The sequence below is a fragment of the Amphiprion ocellaris genome, chromosome 2, assembly GCF_022539595.1.
Source record: "Amphiprion ocellaris isolate individual 3 ecotype Okinawa chromosome 2, ASM2253959v1, whole genome shotgun sequence".
NCBI lineage: Eukaryota > Metazoa > Chordata > Actinopteri > Pomacentridae > Amphiprion > Amphiprion ocellaris.
In genome coordinates, this window is record NC_072767.1 from 32305894 (window position 1) to 32324964 (window position 19071).

Here is a 19071-nt window from a genome sequence, read left to right on the forward strand (position 1 = left end):
CCTCTAAAGGAGAGAATTCCTGAGGAAAAAAGCAGCCGCGGTCATGATTCAGAAATGCTGGAGAGGACACAAAGGCAGGAAGTTGTACAAAGTGGTGAGTTGCTTTTTTTGAAAATAAATCAGTATTTACTTATGTGAGAATACAATCCAGCTGGCATTAAGCCTTCAGTTATGTTGTAAATGTAGGTGCAGCTGGGCTTCACGAGGCTGCAGGCACAAGTTCGCTCTCGTCAGCTCCACTTTCAGTACAAGAGGAAGAGGGAGGCAGCTCTGGTGCTGCAGACCCAGGTCAGAGGATACCTGGCCAGGAAGGACTGGAAGCGCAAGAGAGACGCCGTGATCCTGCTGCAGGCCCAAACTCGGGGGATGCTGGCCAGGAAGGCTCTGGAAAAGATGAAAAGAGATGTAAGTTCAGCTCAAAGAGCAACAAGTTGTAAAGAAAAGTTAGTGTCTTTTAAGTGTGACTCCCAGTAAAATTCTGATAGATTAGCTATTAGTCCCCACCAAGCTCCAGATGTTCACCTTTAGCTGTTTCAAGTGCTCAGCCATTGCTTTCTGCTAATTGTTTCAGCTGTTAGCCTATTTAAATTCTTTATGGAAATATTTTTAGCTCAATATTTGCACTGTCTGTATTATTTTATTATTTCACCTGTTTATTCATTAGTTTATCTAATTACTTATACCGATCAGCATATTTTGAGTCATTTCAACCAGCGCTTATTCCTAAATATACAAACTGTTTATCTAAAAACTATTTCATCTATTATTGATAACTTTTAGCTATTTTAATCTAGAAGCTCAAAGTAATAGCTAGTTTTTGGTATTTATCTCTTTTAGCTTTCTATTCTATTCTATTCTAAATATTATTGCTAGCTTTTAGCTCATTTAAGCTAAATGCTAAAAGTAATTGATATGTTTGATATTTGGTTTTTAATTTTTATCTAACTATTTCCACTATTATTGCTAACTTTAAACTTGGTTTAAACTAAAAGCTCTCAAAAAGATAACAATTACTTTTTGCTTATACTCAAAGTTTCCAACCATGTATTAATTATGTTTACCTTTTCACTAACTATATCAACTATTTGTTCACTTATTGCTTTCTTTTTTTTGCTGAAAGCTAAAAATATTAGATAAATGGTTGGCATTCATCTATTACTGTTCCAGTCATTTATCGATTACTTTTAACCTTTAGCTAATTAATTTATTTATCAAATACATTGAGTGTTTTTTTTTTTTTTTTTTAGATAAAAGCAGAAAGTAATAGGTAAATAGTTGTCATATATCTATTACTTTTAGCTTTTAGCTAACTTTTTCAACCGTACAGCCATTATTTTATCCACTACTTTCAGGTAACTGTTCCAATCATTAATCTTTTTATTTCAATTGTTCGTCACTTTGAGCAAACGATCATTTGTTTATAACATTTAGTTAGCTGTTTGATGTGCTTATCCCTTTATTTCAGCTCATGATTTTAACTGTTCACCCATCTCTCTTTGCTATTTCAACCATTCATCCATTGCTTTCCGATTATTATGCCACATATTTATTTTTTCAATTTAAAACATGTTGTTTAGTCAACTGTCTCAAATATTTGTCCTCTTAGCTTGCTGTTTAAATCATTTTATGCATGAAATTTACAGAGCTGTTTCTGTTTCAGGTTGGCAGGAGGCCTGTACTGTACAGTGTGGTCAGCATAATAGTTACCTGACAGTAAATTTACGACAGAGAAATACCACACTATTTTTTTTAACTATATGGATGGATATTTTCCTTTAAACACAGTGTACAGTGCTTAACAAATTCATGAGACCACCTCTGTTTAAGACTTGTTCCTTCAGTCGACTGCTTATTTTCATTCTGGAGACTTTCTCAGATTCTGATCTTGAAGCATTAATCTCAGCCTGAAGACTAGCAGTGGTCTTCCTTCTGTCTCTAGTACTTCAGATCTTGAGGTGTCTGACATCTGCTTCAGTTAGCTTTCGTTTTCGACCTTTTCCTTGGCACATTTTGTAAATACCAGTCTCTGCAATCGAGCCGAAGGCATGCTTGACCACACTGTGAGAGCACTTGATGTCTTGCCCTATTTGTCTCAAAGACTATCCAGCATCATTCACGTTTCTATACCCAAATTTGAGGCAGCAAACTGGAATTCTCTGCGAAGTCAGAAATTCATCAATAATAACATACAACCACTAAAACAAAATGTTTTGCTCAGGAATGCAAGCAAATAACTGTAATTTAGCATCTCAATCAAAAAATAATAATGTGCTTTACTATTTTTTCTGCTTTTTTGTAAAACAGTAAATTTGAAAATTAATAGGTAACATCAGTAATTGTATTTTATCATTAAATCATTAAACGTGTCATTTTGATTAAAGAGCTTGCACATGTTGGCAGATCAACCCTCACAGAAACATAAAAAATATTTTGGTAATCAGCAAAACTGTTAATTTAGGGCAGTGGTGGCAAACACCTTACACTGGGTGTAACACAAATTTGTTAAACATTGTATAGACTTATTTAAAATGAAATAGACTTATTTTTTTAAAAAGTTAAATCTACCAACCTACCAACTGATTGGTTATCGTTGTGGTAGAGGACAGTGTGTAACCTCTGCCAGGGCGTCTGTGAGCAAGACCCCCACAAACAATTTGTATTCAGCAGGAGAACACATTCCCCCAAAAATGTGTTATTTTTGGGTTGTATGGTGATTAAAAGTATTAAAAGAGATTTCAGGACCAGTTTTTTTCTGTGATTATTGGTCTTCCCTCGTGCTGTGTTCTTGCAGATGTACCTCTCTGCTAAAGAGAAGGAAGAAGAACGGCGGCTCGCTTTGCAGAGACAGAAACACTTAGAGGAAGTGTTAAGGAAGAAGAGAGAAGAGGAGGAAAAAGCACAATCTGCAGCCATCTCAGCCGAGGACATTGTGGACGATATCTTTGGCTTCCTGCCCAGTATTGTTGGAGGGCAGGAGGGGCAAGCACCTGTGGGATTTGAGGTACAGGAACATTTTGCACGTGTTGCAGGGATAATATATATGAGTAGACTAGATAAATCACATGTCTATATATGTTTTCAGAGTTTGGAGGGGAAAAAAAGAATTTTTGAGGAGATAGACATCGATGACATCCCCATGGAGGAAGATCTTTCCAAAGACGACTACGATGACCTGGATGAGTACTCCTTCTCCAAGTTTGCCTCCATGTACTTCCAGGGTGCAGCCACCCCCACCCACATCCGTCAGAGGCTTCTACAGCCGCTGCTCTACCATGAGGATGAGGGAGACGTTCTGGTGCTTCTCTTAGATCACCTCACTTCTCAATGTTAGTTGTTTTAGATGTATTTCTTAAATTTAGTTACACCTGCATTTCTGTTGTGTTTTCCCCAGGCTTCATTGACCGTGTGGTGGATCATCCTGAGGTTCATGGGAGATCTCCCTGAGCCAAAGAAACAGGTCAATGTTCAGGCAGCTTCCAGACAGGAACGACTTATGCCGCAGGAACTCATCTCCAGAACAGACAGACGTTTCAGCAATATGGTGGGCCTGGATCAGGTAAATATCCCCACAGGAAGGGTTGAAATTATTCCTCCTTTTGCAGATTGGCATGAACTCATTATGTATCCTCAAATGTCTCCTTGGTTGTTTTAGAGGATGCTAAGGAGTAAAAAAGACGGGGCGCCTTCAGACATTCGGACAAGAAACAGGAAAGCTTCCGCCATGCCCAATGAGACAGCCCAAAACCCAAGAGCATACACTGTACCAGAAAACAGCCCTAAAGCAAGGAAGGGATCTACATTCACTGACCTTCTGACCAGAAACAGAAAAACATCCTCTGTTCAAGAAAATGGATTCCAGAGATCCAATTCTAACCAGAGGAAACCCTCGATTATCATGGAGGAGGTGAGGTTGAATCCTAAACAGCATTTTAGTCTTGTGTTGCTGCCTGCTTTACAACACAGTGACTGGAAAACTGTTTTTTTTTCTTACAGTCAGATGATCAAACCGAAGTGTCCAAGACTCCAACCATGCAGACTGTGCAGGAGGACGCTGATGTTATGATTGGAGAAGGACCCACCCTGGACAGGCCCCTGACATCTCTAGAAAAACTCCACATCATTGTGGGATATGCAATTGTCAGACGTGACCTCAGGTTGATGAAGTTTGATTTTCTAATCCCAAAGCTCTGCTACAGATATCTCTCTCTGAGCGTCCACTAACACAGTGTTGTCTGTGCAGGGATGAGATTTACTGTCAAATCTGCAAGCAGCTTCAGGATAATAAGAATCGTAACAGCTACTTCCGTGGTTGGATCTTGCTGTCACTCTGTTTGGGTGTTTTTCCTCCAACCGAGCCCTTTCAAAAGGTAAGCACATCAGCTGTATTGGCTGCTTCTGTCTCATAAACACTGTACCGCATGCTGTGAGGGTCCACTCATGTCTTTTTATCTCTGGTCTTGGCAGTACCTCCAAAGCTTCATCCGTTCTGCTCCGCGGGGCTATGCTTCCTACTGTGCTACCAGGCTACGGCGCACCGTGATGAACGGCATGCGAGGGGAACCTCCATCCTGGCTGGAGCTGCAGGTACTGAGACTGACACTGAGACTCTTTTACAAATGCACCAGGTTCAGCATTTATTAGCTTACACTCAACATCCTGTAATGACAAAGTAAAAAGAATTTTAGCTAATTTAGTTAAAAATAAATGCTAAAATCTCAAATGTGCATGTTCACTTCAGGTTTTTATAGTTTATACAAAATAAATGATCAATAACTCATGTGTTTTCCCATTTTTCTTTATGATTAATGGCAATGCAACAGCATCATACCTCACCAAAGACGTTTTGCATTCTGTTTACTTCTTGCCATGGTTGTGCTGTTTCCATAGAGGTGCAGGGCTTTATATCGCTGTTTAAAAAATGTGTCTATACTGAGTGAAAATGTCACAGGAGCAAAAAAAATCCAGAAATTGTTAAGGGTTTAAAAGGTTAAAAGTATACATTTTTATTTTTTAAAGAACCTTTTTTCTGCTTCATTCAAATGAAAGGCTAAAAATCCTGTCCACTCAAGCACTGTTTTGAAAACAATCTTCATGAAATTGCAAAAACACAATTGGTCTATTTTCAGTGACCTAAAACTTGCTTGTAAACAAAAGACCACATGCATAGAAAAACAATATTTAAAATAATAGATATGTGTGTCTGGACAACACCCAAAGCAAGTTCTTTTCAAGAATCTGTCTGCATTTCAGTTTTAAATCAAATGTACAACACAATAATGTTGACAAAAAGCAAAGAATCGGCTGTATTTTTAAGTGACTTATCCCAAAGTGACTTGTTATTTCGACATTCAGAGAGTTTAATGTGTGCAGGTTTTGAGATTTCTGATGCTACACTCGAATAGTGGTAAAATTGTCCTTTTATGTGCTCTCAGCATTTAAAAATAACAATTACAAAATGATGGCAGCAACATCTTTTTGAATATCTATGTAAAAATAATCCACCAACCTCACAATCATCAGGTTTCAGCTCCTATTTCTTTGATTAAATATAGAGGTTGTGGGTTATTTGGAGCACTATGGATAGAAGTTTAATTTTTCTATGCTGTAAGCACCACAAACAAAGTCCCTTTGTCAGCTGATATCTTACAGACGTGCATCTCAGAATATGAACCTAAACTTGTCCAGATAGCTTTTGGGATAGGAAAAGTTTTATAGTGATTTGAGAGGACTTTCAGAAACACGCATGTTCAGGATAAGTAATTTCCCATGTCTCAATAAGTCATGGTTGTTTCTCCTCACTGTGACAGGCAACCAAGACACTGCAGCCCATGATTGTGACGGTGACACTGTTGGATCGCCGCTCCATTAACATTCCTGTCGACTCAGCGACTACATCCAGAGAGATCTGCCAGCTGCTCGCCAGCAAAGTCAGACTCAAAGACACCTTCGGCTTCTCGCTCTATGTCGCCTTGTATGAAAAGGTATGTCTGCAGTGTTTTTTCTACAATAAAGGATGAGTATCACACTGATTCTACGTACACTGTTTATAGAACAGTTAGATCAGATAGAACAGTTCAATCAGAATCTGTTCTTTTAAATGGCACTTTTCAATTTTATAGCAGAGAAACTGTGCCACAGAACTGAAATGTGTTCAGTGAGCTATACTTAGAGTTTGCACAAATTTATAGGGGCAGCATTCATCTAGTATAATATACAGAACTCCATTTTGAATCAGTAAAGCAGCACTAAATAACAGAAACTAATGGGTGCAGTTGTTGGTCTGTCCTGAAGGTTTGGGCTCTGGGCAGCGGCCGGGAACATGTGATGGACGCCATCTCCCAGTGTGAGCAGGAAGTGAAGAAGAGGGGCGGCCAGGAGCAGCATGCTCCCTGGCGTCTCCTCCTCCGTAAGGAGATCTTCACCCCCTGGCACAACTGCAAAGAGGACAAGATCAGCACCGACCTCATCTATAGACAGGTCATCCACGGCCTGAAGTTTGGAGAGTACCAGACTGAAAAGGTTGGTCCATGTTGGTCCCAGAAAATTCCCAATAGACACGTACAACAACTGACAGTTGTTCTCACCACATCTCTCCTTTGACAGGAGGATGATATGGTTCAACTCGCTGCGAAACATTTGTACATTCAGCACGGCTCAGACAGCCACCCAGATAATGTAAGAGAAGCTGTGCAGGACTGCATCAACAACCGTCTGCTGGAGGCCAGGTCAGAGGCCAAGTGGACTCAGATGATCAGCACAGCTCACGCTCAGGTCAGTCCTGTGTAGCATGGTGCAGCATGGACGGGATTAAAAGATCACTGACGGGGTGTTGAGGAAATTTAATGAATGTGTCTCTTTTTATGAACCATTCAAGGGTCTGTTTCTGAGTTCAAGAGAAAAGGCAGATTCAGTGAAGGCGGAGATGGTCGACTACGCCCGAGAGAAGTGGCCCATATTCTTCTCCAGATTCTTCGAGGTCACCAAACTGTCAGGTAGGCATCTGGTCACTGACACCCATCGTGCTGTAAACAAACAATAATTACAACGTAAAACAATAATATAATTCAAGAAAAAGAGTTCTCCATGTTGAACTGTAACATTATTAAACCTTGTAATGGGCAGTCAGAAGCATTAACAGATTTATATCTGCAGTATAGTCTGAGATCACATACAAAAAACTGTCATATTTTCATGCAAAGCTGGAAGTATTTAAAATTTTAGGATTTACAAGCATTGACCAAGTTAACTGCTTTGTACGAAGGTCAGATTTATTGACTTTTGTTCTCATCAGAAGATTGTTCAAGTAAACCAACCTGCAGTTAGTGTTCATATGTTAGAAATATGGGTGTTCCTTAAGCTTCCAGGAGAACACTGCTCACTGAGAAATATTGTGATAGGGGGAAACATGACATCAAAACTAATGAAAGTGTCAAAAGTGAGATTGCTGAGCGTTCCAGTGGCTCAGCTGGTTGAGTGGGTGACCCATGAACAGGGGCTATAGTCCCTGACGCAGCAGCCATAGGTTTGAATCCAGCACATGGCCATTAGCTGTAGGTCCTTCCCCCACGCTTCTCCCTACCTTCCTGTCTTCCTGTGTAATAAAGATTGTTATTCTGAGCAAATAGGGGCTTTCTTAAGGTCAAATGATTTCTGGACTGAAAGTTTTTTTAAGCTCTAGAACACTTTGTGGAAACTAGATCAGTTGTATCAAAGCACAAAGTAAGCACACCATCGGAAGATCAGGAAATATGGAATTTTTTTAACTACCAATCACTGTTATTGTTAGATATTGCTTGGAAGGGGTGATACAAATATGACACAGATCACTACAAATTCATGCAATTGGATTACAATGTCAGACTTCATCCTCCACTGGTTTTCATTGCTGTCACTTGTACTTTTGCTATTATAACACAAGTGTTAAATTCCGTTCTGTTTAGTCCTAAAATGTCTTTAAAGCTCTGTGATTTAACTCTGTGAATTGTGCAGAAACCCTGAAAAGGATACAGGCAAGAAGTGCAAGTAACCCTTTTCAGCTGAACAGGAACGTTTCATAATTCAGATTACGTCTATCATGATCTGTTATGCTTGTTTCCTCCATGAATGTTTCTAGGTCCACTGTCAAAGAGTAAATTCATTGTGGCCATAAACTGGACTGGCATCACATTCCTGGATGAGAGAGAGAAGAGGCTGCTGGAACTCTCCTTCCCAGAAGTCACTGCAGTCAACACCATCAGGTAGAGAGGTTTCTTATCGGTCCAAGAGAATCAGAGAGAGAAGCGGGTGTATTAACTCGAAGTGCTTTATTCCTGTGTTTTTGACTTTGTTTTGTAACTCAGGGAGGGTAAATCATCTGAGCAGACTGTGAGTCTGCTGACACTGAAAGGAGACTTCACCCTGACCGGATCCGCAGTTGAGGACATGTCTGAGCTGATTACCATGTTCCTCAGTGGGCTGAAAGAGCGTTCCCAGTACGCTGTGGCTCTGAAGGACGTCGACAGGCAAGGTTGGAGCCCCGAATTCTCTTCCTCACATTGTCACAGCTGAATGGTCCACCTTAGAGTCACTTCTGCTGATTTTTAATTAGCTGATTTCTGAACCGTCTTCCACTCTTCTCCAGATGACCCCATGTTCCTCAGCTTTAAGAAAGGAGAGCTCATTATACTTATCAAAGACGATGAGTTCTCTGAGCAGCGAGGCTGGGTAAAGGGCCAGAAGGAGAACTTAAAACACACTGGAGCTGTTCCCATTGAGGCCATCTTGATCTTGCCAACGCTCAGCAAACCTTCCAATGAGATCATGGTATGGAGTTTTCAATTACATACTGTCCTCAGATGAGTTAGTGAGTCCAGATTCTGTAAAGGATTAATTGTTGTGATTGTTTACTTTGTTTCAGAGCCTCCTCACACTGACTCCAAACCAGAGGAAGACAATCCTGCAGACAAACCAGAATGCAACAGGCACAGTGGAGAGAATGGCTCCGTTCTCGCTCAAAGAATTCTCTCTCCAGTATTTCAGGTATCTGAAAATGTTCTCCGTTTTACTGCAAGCTACGTGCTATTTTCACACCAGCTGGTCAGAGGAACAGCACTGATCCTGATTTCTCGATCCTACAGGCAGCCCATTAAGGATGTGAACCGTCAGGTGATTTCTAGGAACGCTGCTCCAGAGAGGCTGTGGGTCAGTTCCAGAGAGCCAATCAGACAGCCGCTCCTCAAGAAGCTGGTGGGCAACTCAGAGTTCAGCCCCAAAGCCTGTCTGGCCTTCACTGATATCCTCTACACTAGAACTTTAACACATATTACTGTGTCCCTAATCAGGGCACTTGTGGGTTTCTACTGGCTGAAAAAACTATTTAATTATACACATGAAGAAATGTGCCAGAGGTTGTGTTAAAGCCTAGTAACAGTGTTAAAGATGTTTCTACCTATGACTGTGCCCTGCTGTGGGTACCAGACTGTGTCAACACTGATTTTCTGAACCGTATAAGAGACGATGCTTGCTCTAAGCCTGACCCAATTTTAAGCTGTCCTTTAATCCTTCTTTTGCCCGAGCAAAGATCCTGCCTACAAATTATCTATGTTGTATCTACTAAACCTAAATTTGAGTGGCTTATGCCTCTGACCTGTGTGAATGCTGTGGACTGTATTCAGCCAAAGAAAATGTTGGTCGACTGAAATGGTAACTACTCTTAACTACCAATTAATTGGTGGGGAAGAAAAAGAACTAGCATGGGTGTTAGTGCACTGAGTGCAAAGCTACTATTAGCAGCACATTAAATTATTTATTCAGCCCATTTTACACCAAAATGGTAATAACAGACATGGAGCAGACGAGCATGCACCTACCCATTATCTCAGGATTTCTGAAAGTAGATATAGATCAGCTGGTGATCGCAGCACTAGAACTATTGAGGTATATAACATGGACAAGTTAGCTGCTGTTTTCAGGTGATCTGACATGTTGGTTGTTGAGCTGTGACAAACGAACTGCTGTTTGAGAAATTTCAAATGACTTTCTGGCCCTCTGGACAACATGCAGCCTGACAACTTCTTTGAAATGGTGTCAGTTAGTTTGGAGCCAACTCGGAGTAAATGTTCAGTAAACATTAAATAAGTTAGATCTAGCAGAGTACAATAGGTTGCTTCAGTTCTAACAGGTGGTCTGTTCATCCTGTTGTGAAAAATACTGGATTAACCCTGGAGGATTGATGTGGTGTCTTTCTCCTTATCAGAGTAGGACCAGGGATTGTTCGACCAATAAAATCAACCCGCTCGGATTGGTCAGATGAAAGCACATCGGCTAACCAATCGACCTGGAGACTACAGTCCCAGTAAACTACTTGTTCAGCTGATCTCTCCTCTTCCAGTGTTTTCACACATAATTCATTTCCATTCAAATACATAGAGCTGTCAGACACCAACGTGGCACAGCAGCAGCTTCATCAGTTATTTATTATTAGTAATTATCCCCAGAATGATAACAACACCGGTTGGAATCCAATGACAAATTACATCCAGTACTCTAAGCAAAGCTAAGCTATTTTAATTTAAACCTTAGCAGAAGTGACATGGTGTGCATGAGTGCATTCCCATCAAGCCTACTAGATGTAAACTCTAGACTCTCACAGCGATGGACAGTTGAATGTTTGCAGCCCTGCGAGGTGTAAGAGTGCAGACATGTCTATGGGGTCAATAAATGGCCAGTAACTTAGAGAAACCTCACCTGCAGGTTCCTAGAACAACCTCCTCCTTTGCCTGCATCTGAGCAACCTGACATCAGTCACTGAGATACACTCTACCTGTGCTTGTAAACCCCATTTCTAACCTTTTTCCTAAACTTAGAAAGCTTATATTTCTATGTGAGTACACTCACATGGCCACAAAAACATCAAATATATGGCTTTGACCAGATATCAAGTTAAGCTGACTAGTGTGTTGCCATCAAACCATCAAATGAAGAAAGCAAACATCCTCAGCTGATGTCCCTCTGCCAAACAACAACAGTTTTGTCGTATCACCACCATCTAACAATGCCTTATTAATGTTATTCCACCTTGACCGCATGTACCCATCCTCAAGTATATGGGAGATTACCCCACCAAGCAGATGCAGAGTCCTTTGGAGCTCACTGACCAGATCTTCGGCCCCGCCACTCAACACGAGGCGCTCCGAGATGAGATCTACTGCCAGATCATGAAGCAGATGACCAGCAATAACAACCGGTACATAGATGTTATTTCATCCTGGTACTACTTCTGATTTATCTTTGTACATGCAATCCAAAAATGTTGGATTAATGACTACAATGTTCAGCAGTTCAGCCCTCGATTTTTCTATTTCTTTCCTCCAAACAGAGCAAAAAAAGAAAAATGCAACTCTTATGTTTTAGTTTGCGATTGAAAAGGGTACAAATAATGATTCTAGTTTCAACATATCAGATCTTAAGTATGTTTCTTCTCCTTTTGCCTTGTCCAGGTTCAGCATGGAGCAGGGCTGGCAGCTGCTGTGGCTCTGCTGTGGCCTGTTTCCTCCCAGCCAGGCTCTTCTGAAGCACGCTCAGCGATTTCTGGAGTCACGGCGCAGAACGCCCATTGCCTCCGACTGTCTGCAGCGGCTGCAGAGCTCTCTGAGGTATGTTCGACATGCTGTGCTGTGCTGTACATCACAGAAGAATGAGGGTGTAGGAGACGCAAGAGTGTGTGCAAAGCAAGACAGTTTATACTGTGGTCAAAGAGCACAAGGCAGTTGCATCACTCTTCCTCGGGTTAGCAGCCACCATGACACAACATGACACCATGACTGGTGCGGTGAGAAAAGGAAATGTCATGCTGTGATGTCTTGACTTTTCAATCTCTCAGACAATCATCAACTGAAGACTAAACTGAGGTAAAAGTTTCTCATGCTTTTAGAGCAAGTCGTGCAGTGTGAGGCAGAACTAGCTTGCAGCAGTGAGCTCTTTATTCATGAGTGTTGCATCACCTTTTCAGTCAGCTCACAATACTCAGCATTTGCAGGAGCTCCTCTCTAGGTACTTTTCATTTACATTCAGTGTTCTTTAGAATATGACAGCAGTGTCTAGAGACATTTTGTAATTGAGTTATTTTGATAATAAACAACAATCACAGACAGCAAACAACTGATGTACTACTGATGTAATTCACTGTTTTAAGAAAACTATACCCCAAAAAACTTCCCTCAACCCGTCCAGCATATAGCACATTCATAAAAAAAGGATTCAAATGTTTTTCAAAAAGATTTTCCTATTGCAAGGCAACCCCAATATACAACAAGCAGCAACGTCCTGGTCTGAAAAATGACCCAAATGCAGAAGTGCCAAAAGCTGCAGTTGCTCAAATGACCCCCATGTTGAAATGTCCAACTTTACAGTAGAAATGAACATGTTTATGGACTGGTACAAAAACAGTTTTGGTCTCCATTTGTGATTTCCCCGATTATGACAACTGTACAGAGGGTGAGCTTTTATATAACGCACCATTTAAATTTTATTAAAGCTTAAAGTTTTGATGTTTTACGGTGTGGTCACTGTGACTGACAGGTGGGTACCGTCACTGAATGCTTCATCGCCCAGAATCCTTTACTTTTCCTGCCTCAGCTCCACTCACATCTAGGTTATGCTCGAGAGATGAGAACAACACGGATAAATACACCGCCTACCGACCAATCAATTCTCTTCATTTGGGGCTCAGATGATCTTAGGAAAGCAAGAATCTTTTGAGTTCATCTAACCACTTTTCTTTCTCTGACAATCATAGATGTATAAGATATTGATTGTTAGTGGAGGGAACTCCAGTTTTCTTCCCTATTTTTTCTCCCATTGACTGTAAGCACATCAAATCTAGTACATTTTTCTGTAGACCTCTGTGTAGGGATACACTCCTATAACAGCTTTACTTATTAACACTATTAGATTTGTATTAAGCCGATGCATCACTTTGAATTATGTTTTTTTTTTTTGTTCTTTAGTTGTTCCCAAGACCATTTACAAAGAGCTGCAGCATTCAGACAGTCTGCAGTTTATTGCCACCTTTCCATCCTGATTTTGGCTGCAGCAGCTGTGTTGCTTTTAGCCTGGGGTATATTTTTAAATTGTCTACACTGGTTTAAGTTCATAGTTTGTTCTTATGAGAAATATGCGGCTCTAGACCTGTCCATGCTTATAACTGGTCATATGGTGCCAAATTTTATGTAAATACGCTCATAGCTAGATTTAGAAACCCGGAGTGGACCTAATAAATTTGTATGAAGCTTTGCATGACTGCTGCTTTTTGGCTTAGTGAAGCCAAAAAAAGAAAAATCCTGTCCTCTACATGTTGAACTTGCTTTGCTGTACAGGCCCCTTTTCTCTGTTAAATACTACCAGATTTACTTTAGTGCCTTACATAAAATGACCAAGTTTAAACAAATTAACCACAAACTTAACACAGGCTGATGACATGTATATTCCTTTAATTACTTTGCACTTCATGTTAGTTTTCAAGGTTTCCAAGACTACCCAGTTATTTGTAGTTTATAAATTTTGCTTTTTGGTCCATTTGAAATCTATTTTGTGCGTAAGATCCCCTTTGTGATCCTTGCACAGAGTACAATGGAATGCAATTTTCACATACTAGGAATATTGTTAGGAAGCTGGGCTTAGCCACACGACAACAGGGTTAAAGCAGTTAAATAATGTTACCCAAAGGCACTGCTGGTATTAAAACCCAGGATCTCCTGTTTACTACAACTAAGCCACAGCACCATTTACAAACCTGTAAGGGACTAGAGAAGGCTGGACAAGAAGCAGTTAAAATGAGAGGCCAGATATCTATGAAACACTCTACTAGAAACACTCACCGGTTTAAGTGAGCCAAATGTAAAGAAAATAAAAGGTCTGTGACTAAGCATTTGCTGCTCTGCTGCAGGATGGAGCCTAGGAAGTTCCCACCTCACCAGGTGGAGGTGGACGCCATCCAACAGAACAGTACTCAGATCTTCCATAAAATCCACTTCCCCAACGACACAGATGAGGTACCACTACAGATTTCTTATCTCTATAAAGTTACAGAGGAAAAAACCCAGTTCAAAGATGAGTAGATTCTAGTAATACCAGAGATTCCTCTCATCCTCCTCCAGATATTTGAGGTGTCGACCAGCACCAGGATCAGGGATCTCATCCAGAACATTTCCAAGAAGCTCCACTTGGCTTCAGCAGACGGCTTCAGCATTTTTGTCAAAACACATGACAAGGTTTATTGGCGTTATACAACTTTCAACATCATATTTTTATCTTGAATTTTACAGTGTTGGCTCTGACATAGATTAACAACCCTCTTTGACAAACACAAACATTGTCTGTAATTGTGTTTATTTGATTTTAGGTTCTCAGTTTGAATGATGCAGACTACTTCTTTGATAGTCTGAGACAAATCACCGACTGGTCCAAGAGAGCCAAGAGGATTAAAGATGGTAGTAAAGCATCATAGGATTACAGTTACAGCAGGATGATGATGTTTGCCTAGATTTACCTGTAAAAACCTCATCTGTGTGTGTTTTCTGCAGGTGGGCCACTGAATATATCCTACCTTGTGTTCTTCATGAGGAAGTTGTGGTTCAATGTGATCCCTGGCAGAGACACAGAGGCTGATCTCATTTTCCATTTCCCGCAGGTACATTTGAATGACATCACATTTTCCAAGCCTATAGATTTTCCCACCTGACATGGAACCCAAATATTTCCACAAATGTAATAATGTATTCCTGTTTCACATATAAATGAGGTAATATCACTGCTACGGATTAAAGAAATGGGATTGAGATCTCGAAACAGGCCTTTGTTTATAACTTGATAAAATACTTGCTTTAAAGGTCAAACGCAAGCCCAGAACTGGTCAGAATTCCACAAATAACAGCCTTCATATGATATCTGTGTCTTCCAGGAGATGCCTAAGTACCTGAGAGGCTTTCATGTTTGCACCAAAGAGGACATGATCAACATTGCAGGTCTCCTCTTCAGGGTGAAGGTCGGCAGTGACAAGACCCAGTTAGTCATGATTCCCAAGATGATAAAGGATCTGGTGCCTGCTGACCAGCTGAAGGCCATGTCTGAAAACGAGTGGAAGAAGGTATGAGGGCCAAAAGGACAAGGATGGAGTTACGCTATGTTGTTGTTAATCTCAACAAGTCTCATGAAAAGAACAAAACTAACAATGTCAGTAATCTCCCGATCAGAAGTCTACACAGGCATGCTTGCCACTCAGTGACGCTGTGCTGAGACAACACTTTGAAGGAGATGCTAATAGCAGCATGCTAACACAATGACATCGGGTGCTTTTGATTATTTGAACTTATTCTTCCTCCCTTACTTTCTCCTCCAATGAAATTGTTCTCCCTCTGTCATCATGGAGGATCTTCCAATTATTTAAATGCACCTCAAGGAGATAAAGAGAGAAGAGGCTTCAGGAGAGGCTGTATCTTATGTGGAGGTCTTCTATCATATAGTGTGACGTATAGTTCTGCACTTCCATGGGTGTCAGATTGATTTGACAGGTGATACAGCTTTGCGGCATGTCATAAGTAATTGGTGTCACTTAAGACAGACAATATGAAAACGGAAAATTTCTCATTTGACAGCTTCGACTCCTTTTTCCTCCCATCTCTTTTTCACATTCGTGCTGTGAAGAGCAAAGATAGAAGGAAAAGATGTGAGTGAGAGAAACAATGAGACATTTCAACACAATGCAAAGCAATTAACGTTAACAGGCTGATGTTTGGCAGGTAATGTTCACCACCAAGTGTAAAACAACTGAACTTGAACCAAAGGGCTGTACAGATAGAACAGCAGAGCATAAAACTAAAAAAAAGACAAAAGGACAAACCTGAATAAAAGTTAATGAAATTATCATAGAAATGAAAGATTCAATACAATAAGAGTTGTAATCAGGGTGTCAAGCTGTACATGAATCAAATCGCACCAAAAGGAGCTAAAGTCTGAGCAGTTCTTATGTGAAATGGTAAACTGTTCCAAAGATTAGGGAGGTCACTGCAAAGACTCAATCACCTCTATTTTTAAGATCTTGGATCAACCAGATGTAAGAGCATCTCGATCTCAGTGCTCTGATCGGTTATGCTAAGTATGTTGGCACCAGCCCATTTAAAACCTTAAAAACAAACTAAATCTTACAGTCAATCCTGAAGCAGACAGGAAGCCAGTGAGAAAGTGAAACGCTCAACCAACCTGTCAGTCAGTCAGCATTTTGTTGATGCATCATCACTGAAGGGAAATGCACTGTCAGCCGTTGAGAGACTGCGTGCTTCTTCACAGCTTCAGCATAGGTTCAATTCCCACAATCCTTCACTCTGCAAACAGAGACTAACACAACACCATAAATCTACCTTGACCCTGCCATGGCAAATTCATAGACTGTATATAAAGTCTGTATATCTAGTCTATGGGTAAATTCAAAGGACTTTGAAAAAATTGTTCTCTAGTTTTTTGAGGGAACAGTGCATCTGTTGGGGACTCTTTTTGGACACAGATTTATAAACTGTGCACTACTGAGTTGGAGTTGAACAATTTCTTCTTTTTCAGGGCCGATACCAGGAGTGATAATTAGTAAAATAAAGGAGACCATTAACTGATATTTGGAAGCAATACACATTTCCAATAAAATATGTCAAAATTTAGAATAACATAAACTCTAACACAAAACTATGTAAAATGCTTGTTTATTTATGATTTACACCTGCCTAATTATAAAAGGACTTTTCAGCATTCATCCTTCGGTGTTTATTGGCTGTTATCAGATAGTGCTGTGGGGAGGACATTGGTCAAGATCAAAAAGAAGAGCATTTTTAAATTAGTTTTAAATACTAACCATGCGTACAATCAGAAAAATGCTGAATATCTGCTTCGATAATCAGTCATGCAGATAATCAGTCTCGTGAATATTAAAAGCTGCGGGATTGTTTATGTGGCACTGCCTCAAAATAAACTACAATGTGTGAGTTCATGGTGATAAAGGACTGTTTCACCCAGTGCAGTGGTGATGCTGCTCACTCACAGGTTTGTAGACAACAATGAAGCTCTGTGGAACGAAGGAACAAGACGTTTCAAGCTTTAGACTTATTATAGATTACTTTATGATGAGAAAAATACAGAATATCACGAGACTTGTCCTTTGAGGGCCCCGTATGAACAATATCACAATTATAAGCTTCCTGTGATCTGTAGCTCAGCTCACTGAGAACATACCCTGAAGGCTGTGAGGGTGTTAGAGAATCATTAACCTCATTAAATCTGGAGCAAAGACTTTTGAAAACAAGACTGTGGTATCAAACTCTGATATATATACATATATATAACGTGTGTGTGTGTGTGTGTGTGTGTGTGTGTGTGTGTGTGTGTGTGTGTGTGTGTGTGTGTGTGTGTGTGTGTGTGTGTGTGTGTGTGTGTGTGTGTGTGTGTGTGTGTGTGTGTGTGTGTGTGTGTGTGTGTGCGCGTGCGCATGTTTTTCCATTTCCAGAGCATTGCTGCCTCTTACAACAAACACGCTGGTATGACTGTTGAAGAAGCTCAGGTGGCATTTCTGAAGGCGGTTTGTCGCTGGCCGACGTTTGGCTGTGCTTTCTTTGAAGTGAAGGTGAGAGCTGCATGAAGGCACGGCAACTTACCATCTGTGATCAGTTTGTTCGGGTGGGCAGCTTGTTTATCTGATGCTGCTGCTCTGCCTCAGTCTGCCAGTGCCACCCGCTGAAAGCATTTAGTTTCCTCATTCATCTTTCTAACTTTCTTCTCAGCAAACATCAGAGCAAAATTTCCCAGATATCGTGCGAATATCCATCAGCAAGCAAGGAGTCACAGTCATCAACCCTAAAACTAAGGTATAAGAAAAAAAATTTTTTATCACTAACACTAAATTCATTGTCCTGCTATTTTTCTCTCACCATTAACATTTTTTTTTCCTGATGGAAGGATGTTTTGGCGACTCATCCATTCAACCGCATCGCTAACTGGTGCAGTGGAAGCACCTACTTTCACATGACTGTTGGCAATCTAGTGAAAGGAAACAAATTTCTGTGTGAAACTTCACTGGTAAGACGTGCAATGTGCTAAACTCTCTGTTAGGCTGAAGTGTTTTGCTTCCATTTCCTTTTTCTGACCTCTATGTCTTCTTTTAAAAGGGCTACAAGATGGACGATCTTATAGCCTCTTATGTCAACATGTACAACAGAGAGAGGAGGGCCATGCAAACTAGGAACCAGCGCTTCGACATGTAAAGATTTAAAACTGTGCTCACAAAGAGGCAGAGCAGGAAGTGTTCTCTGTTGTTGAAAGAGCGATCAACTGTATTTGATTCATTCTCACTCTTTATTTAAAGCTGCAATCCTTTGACATGTATTCAAATAACATAATAACTGAAAGTACATTCACACATTTGCTCATGGCCTTAACCTGAAGAGGAGTTAGTGTCTTTGGTGTCTTTAATGATCCATGAATGATGTTCACTAATGCATTTTTCTATCAAGAATCAAAAATGTTGATGTAAAACAGTGTTAAACAATAACTATAGGCCAAATTATATAAATGTGAGTATCCTATATTTAATTTAGAGATCATCATTAATCTAAAATTTGCTCTTGAAATACTGTTTGTACAAATGCTGTTTCCATTACATTCTTAATTTCCTCTAATCCACTAATGTATGTTGCGTTTATGTGCTGCTAGAATAATGAAGAATCTGGCCTTTCTGTGCATTTATATTGAATTTCCATTTGGGAAAATGTTCCTGTTTTTTTCCCGAGCATGGGGTATTTAATCTGTATTTAGTCTACAAAATTTCTCAAATAATTTCAAACATATACATGCACAGGATTCATTGTTTTGGATATATATTTAATTTTAGTGTAGGATAAAAAAAAAAACTTAATTTATTCACTAATTTGTCATATACATTTGTAAATGTTTTACTTGTGGATCAGGAAACACAAATTTGTCACTAATTTTGAGATTCATACTTGTTCATATTAGTCTACCTGACTTAAAAACATTAAAGGTGCCTTGTGGAATTTT

At 40.1% G+C, this 19071-nt stretch overlaps 1 protein-coding gene across 1 annotated transcript in view; it reads left to right on the top strand.

Annotated features, from left to right (window-relative positions):
* Positions 1-19071, top strand: part of LOC111565031 (unconventional myosin-VIIb) — a 30418-nt gene extending 11347 nt beyond the window's left edge. The window contains exons 20-48 of the mRNA XM_023264967.3: positions 10-94; positions 187-405; positions 2792-3001; positions 3083-3295; positions 3392-3556; positions 3653-3904; positions 3994-4154; positions 4241-4367; positions 4465-4584; positions 5808-5981; positions 6292-6519; positions 6604-6771; positions 6875-6992; positions 8114-8237; positions 8340-8506; positions 8621-8802; positions 8897-9018; positions 9117-9271; positions 11071-11224; positions 11478-11633; positions 13925-14030; positions 14136-14249; positions 14381-14468; positions 14562-14668; positions 14939-15124; positions 17525-17641; positions 17799-17882; positions 17974-18093; positions 18183-19071. Coding sequence (XP_023120735.2) covers positions 10-94; positions 187-405; positions 2792-3001; positions 3083-3295; positions 3392-3556; positions 3653-3904; positions 3994-4154; positions 4241-4367; positions 4465-4584; positions 5808-5981; positions 6292-6519; positions 6604-6771; positions 6875-6992; positions 8114-8237; positions 8340-8506; positions 8621-8802; positions 8897-9018; positions 9117-9271; positions 11071-11224; positions 11478-11633; positions 13925-14030; positions 14136-14249; positions 14381-14468; positions 14562-14668; positions 14939-15124; positions 17525-17641; positions 17799-17882; positions 17974-18093; positions 18183-18278 — 4318 coding nt within the window. The 3' untranslated portion in view covers positions 18279-19071. The remainder of the gene's footprint in view (positions 1-9; positions 95-186; positions 406-2791; positions 3002-3082; positions 3296-3391; positions 3557-3652; positions 3905-3993; positions 4155-4240; positions 4368-4464; positions 4585-5807; positions 5982-6291; positions 6520-6603; positions 6772-6874; positions 6993-8113; positions 8238-8339; positions 8507-8620; positions 8803-8896; positions 9019-9116; positions 9272-11070; positions 11225-11477; positions 11634-13924; positions 14031-14135; positions 14250-14380; positions 14469-14561; positions 14669-14938; positions 15125-17524; positions 17642-17798; positions 17883-17973; positions 18094-18182) is intronic.